General features: G+C 40.1%; 2 protein-coding genes across 5 annotated transcripts; one reads left to right on the top strand and one right to left on the bottom strand.

The window, feature by feature from the left end:
- Positions 1-52: 52 nt before the first annotated feature.
- thoc5 (THO complex 5) lies at positions 53-15,176 on the top strand. Of its 3 annotated transcripts, none has more exons than XM_027000991.3 (20): positions 53-75; positions 5,657-5,754; positions 6,390-6,533; positions 6,611-6,724; positions 6,815-6,912; positions 7,051-7,197; positions 7,354-7,468; positions 7,929-8,061; positions 8,260-8,337; positions 8,525-8,568; positions 8,645-8,744; positions 8,857-8,965; positions 9,132-9,233; positions 9,332-9,428; positions 12,992-13,103; positions 13,261-13,364; positions 14,090-14,177; positions 14,362-14,477; positions 14,678-14,871; positions 14,969-15,176. In XM_027000991.3, the coding sequence occupies exons 2-20, from the start codon at positions 5,659-5,661 to the stop codon at positions 15,030-15,032; spliced, it is 2,055 nt and encodes a 684-aa protein (XP_026856792.2). In that variant the 5' UTR covers positions 53-75; positions 5,657-5,658; the 3' UTR covers positions 15,033-15,176. The 3 variants fall into 3 exon arrangements, with proteins under 3 accessions (XP_026856792.2, XP_026856793.2, XP_026856791.2); XM_027000992.3 differs by lacking the exon at positions 53-75 and adding an exon at positions 3,253-3,274; XM_027000990.3 differs by lacking the exon at positions 53-75 and adding an exon at positions 5,050-5,159.
- Positions 350-4,610, bottom strand: zgc:158398 (transmembrane protein 248). Of its 2 annotated transcripts, XM_027000994.3 has the most exons (6): positions 4,142-4,610; positions 3,610-3,868; positions 3,330-3,510; positions 3,087-3,246; positions 1,133-1,273; positions 352-1,011 (listed from the first exon to the last, which is right to left on the bottom strand). In XM_027000994.3, exons 1-6 carry the CDS (start codon positions 4,298-4,300, stop codon positions 991-993), a joined length of 921 nt encoding a protein of 306 aa, XP_026856795.1. In that variant the 5' UTR covers positions 4,301-4,610; the 3' UTR covers positions 352-990. The 2 variants fall into 2 exon arrangements, with proteins under 2 accessions (XP_026856794.1, XP_026856795.1); XM_027000993.3 differs by having other exon boundaries at positions 350-1,273.
- Positions 15,177-16,711: the final 1,535 nt, after the last annotated feature.

Here is a 16,711-nt window from a genome sequence, read left to right on the forward strand (position 1 = left end):
ATTGTTTTCATGGAAGAGCAAAGTCTCTTAGCGTTATATAGCAGTCTGAGCGGAATGCGGTATGGAAAAGAAAAGGTGAAGATGTTGCTTTTATTTTGTTTGTTTTTTTTCTACAGCAATAAGAATAGCCTTTGTTAACTACACTGTAGCTAGATTACAAACACTTGCTTATTGTGTAGATTTATTTTCGCGATTCAGTGAAGCTAACGTTATTGAGCAAGAGGCAACAATTCAGTATTGTAGCTACAATACAAAGCGATTCGACCGCTTTCAATTTTAGTATAACGTGCATGTTTTGGCATAGCACTGTGTCATATCTAAATATTGGTTGTTGTATCGTTATTAATGAGGAGGACGTGTGTGGTAGGGACCTTCAATTGACCCTGGCCCGTTCATTGAAACACAGCTAACTACAAGCATCACGTGTTCTTTTATGAGCTTTATACGGTACAGAAATTGAAAATGACGTCCCACAGAAGTCCACAGGGTAAACACGATCGCGTACGAATAGGTTTTTTTTGTGAAATACACAGGTGTTCAGAAACCTCACCGCTTTCTGAAAGTCGTTGGACCGAAAAGTTTCAGAGACGATGCAAACTACTGTACCAAAACTGAAATCTGAAATTCACAAATGTGCGTTTTTATTTTGTTTGCCTTGCTTCATAGTACACAAAAGGTGAGAGTTGTGCATAATTACGTGAGTAACTTTAACACAAAAAATGAAATCCTGTTTTCACATTTTCTGCATTTTAGCTAGGCAAACTGAACAAAGAAAAGACAGCAGTTTACAGACGTCCGGTGGAAACTTTTAAATGCAACTAGTAGCTACACTTCTCCATTTTGATAATGTACAATCTTGCAGGCTATCACACACTTCAGTTTTTATCAAAGACTGGAGAAAGACAGAAGAACGAAGGTATTTTGTTCATACATTTTGTCCATGATTATCTTGTAGATAATCTTGTGCTGCTCATGATCTAGTGCAGGTACTCAGGATCCTAGTAAAGTATCCTGTAGGATACATGGATTTCAGTGAAGGATGTACATAAATCATTCAGACAAGTAAAAGATACATTAAACACAGTAACATGTAAGAAACATTAATTCAGGTTAGTTGGTTGATCCTCATCACCTTTTGGATTTGGAGATTGCTGGCAAGAAGACAGCATGATCTGGTGCAGGTAAGAGTCCCAGTGGTGCACATTAAGGCACACAGAGCTAATAACATGATGCTGGCCAACATCAGGTGAAGCCTAGCTAGGGCTTTCTCTTCCTAGTGGAAAATAATTAAAGAGAGGTTAGTGTTCATTGCCCATGACCTTGCAAAGCGTCTGCAGAAGACAACCCTGTCCACCCTTTGCCAGAGACTTTATGTTGCCACTCTGCTGCAGCAGCAGCTGGTGAGACATATGTCTGAATCATAGAACGGAAAGATAGAGAGGGTGCGTCTTTATGCAAGATTACTTCTAGGCTGTGCTGGATGTTCACAGCCCATTCTGCATTGCATTCAGTTGTGCTTTTCAATGCCTTCAGCAGGAGGCATGTTAATATTAGTACAATGGTGACATGATTCAACACTTAAACTGAAGCATAAATCGATGCTTTAGGAAAAGAAATGCCACAAAAGTATATCATTTTGATCATTTGGGTGTGTTGAGGATTAAGTCTGTTATGCCGAGTTTCTGTTTTTATGATCAGTTATTCAGTTATGTGAATTCATCACTGACCCTGCTCACACATACATTAGCATTACTCAAAGACCACACACAGGTCATCATTATTATTAAAATGAAACCTGGGTACCACATGCATATGAAGAGCTGACATGCATATGTAGTGTAGTATGTTCAACAATATATAGCCTTTTATGGCTCCACTTCAACATATCTGGTGTTGTCTGCTTAAAATATAGTGAGGTAACTGGCCAGATTTTCCTAAATAGTGGCAATTTAACAAATTATTAACGTATCCAAGTGAGATGCACTTGACATCCAGTTACATGTCGACATTTTCTATGGACACTAAAACACCTCCATGTCATGTGATCATAAAAATGATGCACTTACTCATCACATTAACAAAAAGGCCAATTCTCCAGACTTTGGGACATGGGCAAAAATCTAGGATTCCCAATTAATAATTAAGTTTGACCGTATCAATCTATTGACAATGACTTTGATCTTACAACTTATAAATGTAGGTTTAAAAAAAAACAATCTAACACTGAAAACAGGGTTTATATATCTATAAATATACCAAATTCAGTAAACAGGTGTAACCAAATTGCATCAAGTGCAAAAATTCTCTTTCATTGTCCATATGAATCCATAAAGGTCAAACAATTTTGGTCTTCTGTATATAAAGAACTTTTAAAGTTATGCAAACAATTCCGGCCACCCCTTTGCCACATATACAGTGCACTTGCCCTCTCTTTTGATGCTAATAAGGAAAGCTCTTGTAGCTCTGTGGTTAAGGTACTTGACTTGTAATCAGAAGGTTGCCAGTTTGCTCTAAGCAAGGACTTTAGCCCTATTGCTCAAGCTGTATTCAGTCATAATGGTAAGTTGCATTGTATAAAAACATCAGCTAAATGTATCATACTTAAGTGGGCTGGAGTCAATCCTCATAAGTGGATGATCCTAATAAAACATCTAGTATCTTTGTAGACAAAGATTTTACCTCAAAATCAAATTTGATCTTTTTTTTGTAATAAAATTTGATAATAATGAAATTCTGGATACCTTATAAATGCTTTGTCATTATGTCTTTGGTGATTGCTAGTAATTAGTAATAACCATGTCCAAGTCATATATGGAAACAAAACCCACGTTTTTATCTTCATATTTTGTTTGTGTGTGTTAAAAAAATGCTTAAGCACTCAAAGAATTTAAAACATAAAAGCATCTTCCCTTGTGTACTTTACCTGCAAATGTTGCAAGGCTTGTGTCGGTAAAGATACACACCCCTGGATTAACTGAAGGCATGGACCGCACTGACAAAATGTACATCTCTATAGGCAATAGTAATGCTGCATTGTTTCCTACCCTTATGCATGTTAAATGGTGACTCAAACTAACGTGTGTTACCTGAGTAAGTAGAACAGTCAGTTTGGGGTCAGGTGTGTACTCCAAGCTGAGGCATGGTGCTGCATTATGGGAACTTTGCTTGTATGACTCTATAGCAAATGCCCTGACAGGTGGCATTATCTTCTCCAGGTGGTCATGAAGAGAGCATTCTGGTGGTGACCTGAAAATAACCTCAATTCAGCATACAGGTATACCATCTAAAAAGAACCACATAACATCTGTTATGTGATAATATTATCTTACGGAGTTTGAGGTAGAACGTGAGCTGGGGCGGTAATCCTCAGACAGGACATGGAAGCCCCGGGCTTTGTGTCAACATTATTGGATAATGTTTGGACAAGGTCAGAGTTAGAATCAGCGTTTGATATCTGGGTTTGTAGATGCAAGAATAGTGATATGTTTAGTAACTCTTTTCCAGCAGCACCTGGAGAGAAAAAAAAAATCAACAAGTTGAGCCAATATTAGACCACAGGTGAATTAGCTCCAACAGTTTGCATTATGTTCTTCCAGTCTACTTACACACCTCTTAGGCCTAGCTGGCTCCCAAGTAATGTGGCACTGATGGTGCTCTGTTTTCCAATGTCTCTGATATGCACCAGTGGTACTAGCAGGGCCACATTAGTAACTCCCATATTTTTTGAGGATGTGTTTGTGATTTCTACATCGGCATGATCTAAGAGTGGAGGCGAGTTGATCTCCTGTTTCCCATTTAAAAGCTCTGTATTGTTTAACTGTGTGCAGAACATAAGACTTGCAAATGATGTCAACATCTGGTTCCAGTCCTGAAACACACAAGTGTGTGTTACTTGCGTCCTTTGTCTGAAACATCCTAATTCTCTGTAAACTTTATGTACTTCACTGTAATTTGTATTATCGCTGCATATTTTACTACAGTACACAAGTTACTCCCTGGAATCTTCTTCCATATATATTCTGTTTATGCTAACAAATACAGAAAAGGAGACACCCTCAGATATTCACTTTGAATAAAGGTGTTTTTTTTTTATTGTATTAAAAGAATGCTCATGATACAACAGGCAGAATACTGTAATTACCATTGTGATGTCTGGGTTCTTGATGTCATGGTTCTCAGAGTATATCCCAATACTAATAAACGCTCCAGATAGTACCAGGAGGCACAAGAAAAACATAGCCACAGGAGGGTGATGTACAAATAAACCTTTCAGATTTGTGATAGGCTGCCACTGAGCCATAATGCATTAAAAACTCCTTCAATAAAGGCAGCACAACTTTTGTATTGATTAGCTTTGTTCTGATGGTGTATGAAAACAAGGCAACCGCTAGCTAGCAAGAATGTTTAGGTCTTCAACTGTAGGCGGACTTTGCATAGATGACTAATGAGTTTGTATAGCTGGCAACGTCATTTGCTTAATTTATCCATCACGTATCGCGGGTATTTCGCCGGATATAATATTTTTTATAGTTCTGTAAAAATGCCTGTTAGAAATTATTTAACAAAGGTAACTCCATAGTGCATGAACAATCTTAAGAAGAGTTTACTTCCTCAGGTGGGTGTGAAAGTAGGCTTTAGTTGATATTTTAAAGTAAAAGTCCTATGGCGGTCAGTGGTAGTTCCCGACAAAAAGGATACATTTGCGTATTTGCTTTTTTATTAAGTTGCCTACTGAGTAATGGAGTAATTGTGAAAACGATGTGAAAACACATGTTTACAAACTAGTCTGTGATGTTAAAGTTTATTTACGTTTATTATATTTAATTAGTTTATATCTCTTTTTGAAGCTGTTCAGTGTCTCCAAAATGTGTTTGATGATCAAGATTGGGTTAAGAGAGGAAATAACAAATTTTATTTTTAAGAATTGTAAAATAATGGGTAAAATGCATGTAGCCCGAATTCGAATAAAATGCGTAAATTAATCTTAATGTAAATAATTTTGATTTCAGACCTTACGGTCTAAGATGTTTATTTTGAACATACAACAAAATCCGGAAGTACTCCAGTATCTGACTTCACTGCTCGTTCTTAGGTCAAAGCTTTTCATTTAAACACGTCTTTAGATTGCAAGCCTGTTACCTAGATAAAGTGTGTGAGAGGTGAGGATAAATGCATCTTATTAGGTCGCTTTGTATTCCGTTATTATCAAAGTACTTATTATACGAAATGGAAGGGGTCGTGAGGTTTGAAAACAAGCTCCCTAACAGTGTGCTACGGTTAGCCAGGCTCGTTGGAACCAGATACGATTTAGGATAACCTGGAAACAAGTTTTATTTGGAAACAGGTTTTATTTTACATGTTTTAAAGCTATTTAACTTTCTTTCGCCACTCCTTAAATCTTTCAAACTTCTTGAAGCCACGGCGTCAAACAGCTAGCTATCTAACTACTATCTTAACTGAAAAATCGGACTCCTTAGCTAGCTAGGTTAGCGTTATAGTATCTAACAAGAGCTCAGATGAAACTAGCATGCTAACGTTACTTAGCATACATGTAATAACGTGTTAATAATAATAATAATAATAATAATAACGTATTATTCATCTACTGTAACAGCTGCATTTGTTTGGTTACTTAGTGAGCTTTGTTTGTTTTCAGCCATGTCTACGGACCCCCTGAAAAAACGCAAGACGAAAGTCATTCGCGGTGATGGCGGCACGCCCGAAACTAAGCGGATTCGAGGAGATGCGGATCAGGTGAGTCGACTTCTCTAACGCTGTCCGATTATTCTGGAGGAACCGTCTACCCAAAGTCTTAAAATAACCCTCTACATAATTATCCAAATCTACTGATCATTGCCATAGTAGTTTTTACTCTCAAAGGTTTATTTTTTCTAACCTTGTCCAGTCTCTTTAATTTGACTTGTATTATAAACCTCTGTGTATAGAGTGGCAAAGCATTTTTTCAGGCGCACTAAGTAATTACTGTGATCTTATTTTATTCAACAGCTAGATTACAGGAATTCGCTTAAGTGTGAAAAATAAATGTAAGAGATGCTTTGATGTTATGCCAGACTTATGTGGATTGTATTGCTAGGCAAAGTTTCCACCTGCACTACCCCTTGTCGGCCAGAGGAAGCTGTATTCAGGCAGGAAGCAGGTTCAGCAAAAGCTTCTTTGTTTTAATCTCTCCAATTTCCACCCTAATCTCAAATACATCTTTTGAACACACCTCTCTTTACCGTGCACTTGGGTGAGGGAATGGAGTAATGTGCTAGTCAGAGTAGATCTGAGGAAGATGCTAGTTCATAAGTTGCCTATAACCTGTTGGCAGGCTGGGAGTGAGTGAACACATGCTATCTCTATGCATTTCTGAGTATGTCTTTCATTAGGATGTGCGTGTATATAACGAGGAAGTGGAACTGGAAGGAAGAGATACTGAACAGGACTACATACTATATAAAAGCACCTGTGAAGCTGTGGCTAAACTAATGGCTGAAATCCAAGATCTTAAAGCCAGTGGAGCTAAAGAAGGGGTGAGTTGTTTTTTATATTTTGGTTTGTTTAATCCCTAAGAAGCAGAGTGGTGCTGATTTTGTGTGTGTGTGTCCAGAGCATGGAGGTTGAGGAGAGACGAAGGAGAGGCTCTGTTCACTTCATTGCCTTGAAGAAGTTGAACCGGATGGCCCACATGAGACTGAAGAAAGCACGGGATCAGACGCATGAGGTACACACCGCCTCCACCCTTTCTTCTCCTTTTCTCATCTCTCCACTACAACTACATGGCTTATTCTGTCTCCACCCTTCGCTTCTTCAGGCAAAGCAGAGGGTGGATGTGTTGCACCTGCAGCTTCAGAATCTCCTCTATGAAGTTCTGCACCTTCAGAAGGAGATCGGCAAATGTCTGGAGTTCAGGTAAGTGAAGAGATCGGAGAGATTGGTGGAATGTGCTTTCGTTGGACCACTCTGCTGTGTTGCTTCAGAAAACTCCAAACGTATTTCCCTAATGCTTTGCATATTGTAAATAATTATCATAATTGTTTTGCAAATTAGGTCCCAGCATGAGGAGATCGAGTTGGTCAGTGTGGATGAGTTCTTTCAGGAGGCTCCAGCTGAAATTTCACGTCCTCATCTCACCAAAGAGGATCCTCATCAGCTTACACTTGCAAGGCTTGACTGGGAACTGGAGCAGAGGAAGAGGTAACAAATGCACACATATGCACACACGCACTTAACTTATACAAATAGTACACAGTGATATACTGAGAACGTATGTGTGCTGCTTTTTTCTCTTGAAAGGTGTTTTGTTTAAAAACTTGGCTTAACACTTTTGGATTGTTGGGATGTATAATTTAGGTTGGCTGAGCAGTATAAGAGCTCCCTGTGCACTAAAGAGAAGATCCTGAAAGGAATTGAAATGAAGAAAGAGTACCTGAACAGTCTGCAGCCTGGGCTACAAGCCATCATGCAGGTAATACATGCAGCCAGCGTACAGAACACTCACTTTGGAAGTGACCATCCCGTGCTTTGAGACTTTAGCTGGAAACATTAACTCAAAATTAGTTGGTTTAAGTGGGAAATTAAAAATGGGCAATGCAGTATAGATTTTATCAGCAAATAGTACCAGGGTTTTATCAATATTTATATGTTTTCATAAAAAGCCTTTTGTTTTCTTGTTGAAGGCCCTGTTGACAACTTTGCAACTTGCAAAGTGCTGTTGACAACTTTGCAACTTGCTTTTCCATTTCCCCTCCTCTTTTCATACACCGTGGGTCGTGGCTTTGAGGCAGGACTTCCCTGAAGTTTATTTGCTGTGGAACACACAACAAAGAGAGAGACGCATGAAAATGCCCCAAGTGTCCATTCTGGAAATTCATAGTAGTTGTATTGTTCCCATGTGCCCAGTAATAATCTCCCTCTTCCCCCCCCAGGCCTCTCTGCCTGTGCAGGAGTACTTGTCCATGCCATTTGAACGTGTGCAGAAACAGGCGGAGGTTGCGCGCCACCTTCCTCCACCTCTCTATGTGTTGCTGGTGCAGGCCAGTGCGTATGGCCAAGCTTGTGGTAAGGCACACGACTCCGTCCTGCTTCTCTGTCTAAATGACTCCCTGTTCTTTGTCTTTGCTGTGTCTTTTTTTTTCCCTGTGGCTTCTTGACACTATATACACACACAAACAAACAAACGAATTACTGATCTCTGACAATCTGCTAATCTTGCCTTAATGCAGCGAATGTGTGTTTGTGTGTATGTGTATGTTTCAGACACAAATCTCTCTGTGTCAATAAGTGGAGATGTAGATGAAGCCAAGGCCCTCTCAAGACCACCTGAAGATTCACAAGGTAAAAATGTGCGTCTAGGCTTGTGTGTGTGGTTTTTATATATATATATCTATATCTCTCTCTCTCTCTATCTCTATCTATATATATATATATATATATATATATATATAATAATAATTTAAAAAAACATGTAGTTCGGTGTGCTTAATTTATATTTATAAAGTGTATATGTCTGTGGTCCCCCAAGACGATGAGAGTGACTCAGATGCAGAAGAGGAACAACAGAACACTGTAAGTCACTTATTTTTCCTGGTGCTTTCTGCCTTGTTTTGAGCAAAGCCTCTCAAAGTCTCCTTTTTTCCTTTAGAAGCGACGACGTGCTACAGTTGGTGTTCAGCTGGATGACAAACGCAAAGAGATGCTGAAACGTCATCCTCTCTCACTGTGCATCGAGCTCAATTGTAAAGGTGCGTGAGTATGTGCCTGTGTGTACAACACAGATGCCAGCACTGTTCATTTGGACATTGAACGTGTCTTTGGTGCATGCCGTTAAACGCTCTCCTCCCTCCTGTGATGTAGATGGCAGCATTCTGCATTTGTTCTTCTACTACCTAATGAACCTCAACATTCTCACTGTGAAAGTTAAAGTGTCGGCCTCTGCCGACCTCTCAGGAGCCATCAGCGCAGGGTGAGCCGCCTCGTGCTAGCGTTCTCCAGTCCATTCTCAAATCCTCCCCATAAAAATGCTGTCTGCATTGTTAGTGAAGATCTACCCACTGTCTATGACAAGAAAATAGCTATAATTCATGATTGTTGCCAATGTTTCAGTTTTCCTCTGCAATGCTTCTCTGTAGGGAGCTTCTGAACCCGGAGTCTCTGTTGAACTGTCTGTATGCCTCTGATCACGGCCAAGAAACCCCTAACCCTGCCAACCGCTACCAGTTTGACAAAGTGGGGTAAGGCTCAAATTGTACTGCTATACAGTCTTGCAGTAATAATGGTAAATTCTAATGTTTGATGTGTGACTAATACACATCTTGTTTTTGTTTTTTAGTATAGTATCTTTTGCGGATTATGTGGCAGAGCTCGGACATCCGTATGTTTGGGTGCAGAGTCTTGGAGGGCTGCACTTCTCCAGTGACAGTCCACAGGTATGACTATGCTGCTCTGGGTCGGAACGGTTCTTCACAAGTATAACTATGCCGTTCTGTGTAAGAACCGTTTGCCAGAGAGAGGCATCGTGACAGTCCACAGGTATTACTGTGTTGCTGTGGGTAGGAACACGCACCAATTCAAGATGTGGCGTTCTGGGTTGTGTGGTGTAGTGTCTTTATTTACGATTGGATGGATGCGATAAATGGGGCTTCTGAATGAGTTGTAGGTGGGGAGAGGCTGCAGGATGGTACCTGGCTCCCTCTAATCAGGGCATACATGGAAGACGAGGCAAAGCTGACAACTTTGCCATACACTTGGCAGTTGCTAGAGAAGATAAATGATCATCTTAGGTTTGCAAGGATGAAGCTTAAACCCAGCAAGTCTAGATGTTTGTCAACTGAAAGGAAAACTTGAGCAGGAAAGTTTACTAATGGAGGAAGAACTGATGCATTCTATAATGGACATGCTATAGTGCAAGATTGAATAATTTGATAAAGAGCAAATTGTGGGGCTGAAGATGGTGAACGCTTTTAATAACACAAGTTGCTTTGGCGGGGTAAATTGACATTAATGTTTTAAAGTTTGGCTTACTACTTCATATTGGACGGCCAGAGATTGCGTATACTATACTTTGAATAAGGCTGTAAGGAAGTGGATAGGGGTACCATGCTGTCTGTGACATCTTATGGGAGATGAGTGCTGGAGCTGCTGTTTCGTTTGCTCTCTCGTTTTTATAAATAGTGACAAGATACTGGAATACAGTACAAGTGAGAGGAGAGGATAGCATACTTGCACAGATTCATTGCACAGTTGTGATAGTTGTTGTAAACATATGCTATTTGCTCTGACCATGTTTACGAGGGTCTCTTCCTGCTATGGGGTGAACAGCTGTCTTTTTCCTCTAGCAAGGGGTAGACTAACAGTTCTGCAAAAACATGATGTGAATGGTTTGGTTTTTCAGAATGAAATGAAATGCAACAAATGTACGGAGGATGGGTCTACTTATCTGTTCTCATTCTGAAAAATCCAGATGATGCTCATTAGTGTAGCAGCTCAGATTAGGCTGGACCCACGGTTGACCGCATTGTCAGCCAAAGTAGCCCAGTTGTCATATATCATTGTTCTTCCTCATTCTCTTTCTCTCTGACCAGTATTGTTCAAATCAAGTCACATAATCTGTGGCCTGTTGATGGAGCTCAGGCTCTGATTAATAACAATTAGTAAAAAATTAGTGAGGACTGGGCTTGAGTAATTGGTCAATGTGTGGCATTTGCATGGCATTGATTTGAATCATGTGTCTAATGTAGGGAACTGTTTAGTGTTTTGCAAATAGTGTGTTTTAGAATTGCTAAATGAGTGTAAGGCAGATAATGTGCTTATGGTTTAGGTCAATAAAGAGGCTACATGAGTTTATGTTTCCTGTTAGCCTGCTGAGTTTTAAGGTGAAATTTGGAATACAAACTAGATAATAAGCTTCAGCTAACTCCATCCATATATTTATTTATTTTTGTTGCTAACAAGGATGTACAGATGCACACTTCTTGCTCTTTACATTCAGGATGTTCTGTAGCAACCTTTGCAAACAGCTTTCATTTGTCTTAAACACTCAGACAGCGTGGAGGAATAAATAAGTGTATCATTGATGTAAGCCACAACAAACTTTATCATGTCCTGAAACACATAGTTAATAAAGAAGACTTGAAAAATGGAAGGGGTGTTGGCCAGACCACAAGACAAAACCTGTATCCAGGTAATAAATGTCATCTTCCACTTGTCACCCACCATAATACTCATTGGAGTGTAGGCACTTCGGAGATCCAGCTTGGTGAAGAATTGGGCCCCCTAAGTTGTTCTAAAGTATTTGGTACTAATGGCAGTGGATGGCGTAATTAATGGTCACGTTAAGCCTCCTGTTGTCTATGAATGGACATAGACCTCCATCTTTCTTAGCTATAAAAAAAAAAAAAGAATCATGTTCCAACGGGGGCCTTGGAAGGGCAGATATAACCTTTAGCTAGGGCCTCTGCTACATAGTACTCCAGGGCCTCGTTCTCAGTGATTGACACTGGGTAAGGTTGAGTTCTGGGAGGTACACCACCTTCTACCAGGTAATAATGAGCAGATACAGAAAGCCAGAGAGAAAGGACGCAAATAGCCGAATGTGTGTGGAGGGTGGGTATAGTAAAGTTGAGAACCAAGTGATCAAGACAATAAATATCATCTCACTAAGACAGACACTGACTGTAAGGAAATGGAAGAAAAAATTAGTCGAATTATGTTTTTATACAATTTTATCCATATTCCTGTTATATCCATGCATGACATCAGTAAAAATAGCATATATAATACATCCCACACAAAACAATTCCAAACAACTGAACCACAGCTCCATAGTTGTTTTAATGAAAAATATTGGATCAGTATCAATATTGGGTGACAACTGAATGCAAGATGTCAGTATTGGTATTGGATCAGAAAAACTGCTGTCCTGCCATCTCTAGAAATTGGTTACAGATATCAGGAGAAAACTACAGGTCCCTCAGTGCATTGCGTTAAATACATATAGTGTGTTGAGTAAATCGATAGTTTATTTCCAGAGTTAACAATTTTATTCAAGAATGCAGATGATGAAGTTTTGGAAAGGAAGAAGCTGAAATATCCACTTGGTGACTACTGTTAGAGACTGTGGGTGGCAGGTGTATTTTAGGCCAGTAGAGATGGTTGTTAGGGAATTTGTATCCAAGTCTGCTACATCTTTGCTTGTGTAATTTGGTTTTAGAAGCTGTATGCTAAAGGTAGCTGTGAAAGAATTATCAGAAGTAGCTGATGATGAGAGCATATGCTAGTTGGGGAAATGCAGTATAAAGTGGGCTGATGTGTGGCTGGTGGGTTTTGTTTTTTTTTTGGTGCTTTGGGCATGGAGAGGATCGGACACCTGAGTAGAGTGTGATGTCCTGGCATTGTCATGTCTATAAATGGTAAATCCAGATGGAACTGGTGGCATTGAGCATGCATTAATGGTGCCAGTGGGACTGGGTATGGCCTTAGTCACGAGGGAGATTAGTATGTTTGGAGTTTTAGGAGGTTTAGTGGTAAAATCCATATGGAAATGGCAGCACTGAGCATGCGTGGGGCTGGGTACAGCCTTAGTCACTGGGGAAGCATATATGAGGATTATGGTTTAGGGAGTGAATGGCTGTAAGTGGTATGTCTGTGGCTCAAAAGTGAACTTGGAGGGGGCTGGATCTTTGGTGCCAGTCCACACTGTTGAACCTTCTGGAGGTGTCATAATTTAATGAAGGACAGACTAACAACCCCCATGAAGAGCTTACGAAACAGTGGGATTGTTATGAGTGAAGTGAATGGGTCCTATGTGAAAACTTAATGGTTTGGCGCAGGATATTTACCATCTCATCCTGTGTATATAATTAAATTTTGCAGTGTGTTGTACTGCAGTGAATGAGAATAAGTTCAGGGTGAGATGCTGTACTGTGTGTGTCTGTATGTGTCTCTGTGTGTATGTGTGTTACAGTGCTGAAGGTCTTGTGATGTGTTGTAGGTGGAAGGACCACACAGCTCTCTCAGTGCCAGCCATATGGAGAGCACCATGAAGCTCCTGAGAGGACGTCTGCAGGCTCGTCTGGCATTGCACAAACAATTCAGCTCACTGGGTATAGGCGCATGTCCACAGGCACTCCACACACACACACACACACACACACACACACACACACTCATATATGCCTTTAGGATGACCATTACGCTCAGCTGTTAACGGGATATGTTTTGAGTATGTGTTTGAGTTCATAGCCGTGTCTGTTCTTGTAGAACACAGCATAGTTCCAGTCTCCAATGAGTGCCAGCATCTCTTCCCAGCCAAAGTGGTCTCTCGCCTGGCTCACTGGACTATGATGAGCTATGAGGAGTTTGTGGTACGTGCCTGTCTACAGTGGCTTTTGTGATCTTTTCACCTTGTGTTAAATTACTGGTTTAAAGGATGATAATTATGGCTGTGCTAAACTTGCTCTAATGTTGCATGAACGGCTTGGACTCTGCTGTGCTGGAATTGGGTTAAACTAGTGTGTCAGAAACAAAAATAGTGGATCATTGCAGAATGTATTAAGCATGAGAACCATAATCACTTAATCAATAAGACTTTTTACAATGTTGCCAAAGCAGTAAATGAGGCTTTTGCCAGAATCTATTGGTAGACCTGCAAAATGTATCTGTGTAGTTTTAAACATATTTAAGTCATTTGTAAAGGTGACAAATGGTTTCCAAGAAGGTGAACTTTCTGCTGCATTGGTTTAAGGTTAACAGTTAGCTTACCTACAGCTTGTATCACACCACCAAGCCATTTTTTTTAACTCTGCAGAAATACTGTTTAATTTCTTGTAATGATGATGCAACATAGTAAGTTACAAATATCACCAAGGAGGATGAAGACTGTCAAACTGAGTGGGTTTTTTGTGTCTGTGTGCGTCTGTTCAGCAATGTTGTGTTCAACAATCCAGAGAATAAACTCTTCTAGACAGTACTCGTGAAATGACGAGGTGTGTGTGTGTGTGTGTGTGTGTGTGTGTGTGTGTGTGTGTGTGTGTGTGTGTGTGTGTGTGTGTGTGTGTGTGTGTGTGTGTGTGTGTGTGTGTATTTTCAGGAGCTGAGTTTTGTGCAGCATGTGATGAAGGCTGGCCTGGTGCGGAACACTGACCTGTTTTTCATGGCCACAGTAGAGAGGGGAACAGGTGAGATGGAGAGAAAAATTTGGGTTTGATGATGAAATGTTCATGCATCAAATTAAAGTTTGAACACAGCATGGGATTTTACAGCCATAAAAATAGAATTGTACATTATTCAATTAATAGCTGGCCTCTAGATGCACACAGGTGATTCTCTGTCTTTTTTACTGGCGCCCTCTCTGGGTCTCAGCTCGTCTTCAGGCGGCAGTGGTGTTGAATCCTCGCTATCCAGAGATCACTCCTCTTTTCTCTCTTTCACTGCTCTGGAAAGGAGAGCGCAGTGGCCGCACAGACGATAACCTACGGGTAAGTATATTACTATCCCCAACATCCCTAGTTTTTGTTGACCCTCCTATTGCTGCCACAATCAGTTTCACCCCCATATTTTTTATCTTTATTTCTTTCTAGTCATCTTAATGGCTCTATTCATCCATTGTGAATGCAAAATTATTTTACTTTGATGTACCCATCCATTTTGCCTTCCTGACTGGTTCTTGTTCCTCCAGGCAATGGAGAGCGAGGTTAATGTGTTCAGGTCTGAGCTGCAGGGGCCCCGCCCAGGACTTCAGCTCCTGACCAACCAGATGCAGCGTCTCTGTGTGTGTCTGGATGTGTACCTGGAGACAGAAAGCCAAGTGTGCGATGGCTCAGAGGGCCCAAGGGAATTCCCGAGGGAGAAGATGTGCTTACGCACTGCCAGGTAAAATCAAGGCGCCCACAGGCATCCAATGAGTATTTTAGATTATTGTACACTTGAATGAGAACTCTCATTGAAATATTCATTTCTTGAATTTCAGGGGTCCAAATCGTCTGAAGCCTTTTAAGTATAATCATCCTCAAGGCTTTTTTAGTCATCGCTAAATGGAAATGCCTTCCCCTGCTGGGTCCCAACTCTGTGCCCACATTATATCTTCTTTTTCATAACTTGAATCTTCTTTCAAGTGATTGATTATACATCATATTGTTTGACTGTGTAGAATTAAAAATAAACCACTGTTTTTGGTATGCCATTGTCTTATTTGTGAATTGCTTACATTGCTTGCTAAAATTCTGGATTTTAAGAGTTTTGCTTTTACTTGGTTCCAACAATTCCCAGTAGCTTCAGATCTTGCTTTCACACAAGTCCCCTCTCAGTATCCTTTCTACCCTGTCAGTTCTCAACCCTGATCGAATGATCTTGTCGCGTTTGTGAGCAGGAATTATAACCCCAAAGTTGTCCAGCAGTGGTCAACATGGTACCTCTGTCCCCCACTCAGCCAACAACCAGCTCAACAGGCCTAGAAAAGACCAACACCTGCTCTATGAACCTTTTGTGCATAAGAACCCTGATAAAAAATGTTGATATCATGACGTTACTACACATGCAGTATTAAAAGAATCACACTGCAATTTACAAGAGGGAAGGTTACCACTTGCTGTGAGGCTTTAGTTACGGTATTTTCTATATGCATGTGAACAAGTGTTCTTTAAGAATAAAGAGATACCTGTGTGCTTCTGAAATAAACTCATAAAATGAATTACCATTGAGTGCTCTGAATGTTCATACTAGCGTTATCAAACCAAGGCCAAAAAGACAGTAATGGCATTCCCTGTTATTCCCCCCTTTTTGTCATTCTATTGTTAAGCCCACAATTCCACGCCGGAAGAACTAACTTTTGCACCCAGGTAACCCAATCCTCACCCGTAAAGACAGGCTACAGACCCAGACAGGAGGAAGTGATGAAACACAAGGACACAGGCTGAGAGATGTCAGTCGGGGCAGTTTGCAAAAATTGGAAGTAAGTTTATGAACGTTTACCATTTGTTAAGGAATTTGAGAGGTATGTTTCACTGTCTGATTTCCATCTTAAGGTGTGAAGTAATAACCTTTAACTACTGAAAGACATTGGCAGCTTTTAAAGATATGAAGGTAAAATTGTAGCCTGTCAAAGGTGTTGGGGGGGGGGGGGGGACGCAAAAAGGATCAACTGGTGAAGTACGCTGTACGCTAAAAGTACACTATACAGCCAATGTATAAGCAAGCATATATTTTTGTGTTACATATTATCTAAATCAATTATGTTGGTACAACACGTTTAGGAGGTGTAGTCCCCAAAATGTTTATAGAAGAAGCATTTTCCACTGAAGATTCACAATAAACTTGCCTGATACCTGAGAAAAGTCTTTTGTTTCTTCACTATAATGAGCTGAAATTGTTGTGGATTGAAGGTGTGTTGTTTGAGTCTGTTCACCTCTAAGGGTTAGAATTGTGGAGCTTATTTTCTAAAGGAAAAATGTGGCTTCCAACAATTATTCTTGAAACAGCTATTATACTAACACATAGTGACCTGGAAGTTTCAGAGAGTATGTCCTAAATCTACTTTAAATATGGCTGCCTCCATGTGGGGGACCCACTCTATGAAGTAAACTGATTCATTTGAGGACTATAAAGCAATCTTCATCTCTTTATATTAAAAGAGTACAAATAATCACTTTCATAAATATTGTTTGCTACTTTTTGGTGGTGAAAATGACTTCTTGTTCCTTTTAAGTTAAAGTAT

Source organism: Electrophorus electricus, chromosome 4 (genome assembly GCF_041902795.1).
Source record: "Electrophorus electricus isolate QZ-2024a chromosome 4, ASM4190279v1, whole genome shotgun sequence".
NCBI lineage: Eukaryota > Metazoa > Chordata > Actinopteri > Gymnotiformes > Gymnotidae > Electrophorus > Electrophorus electricus.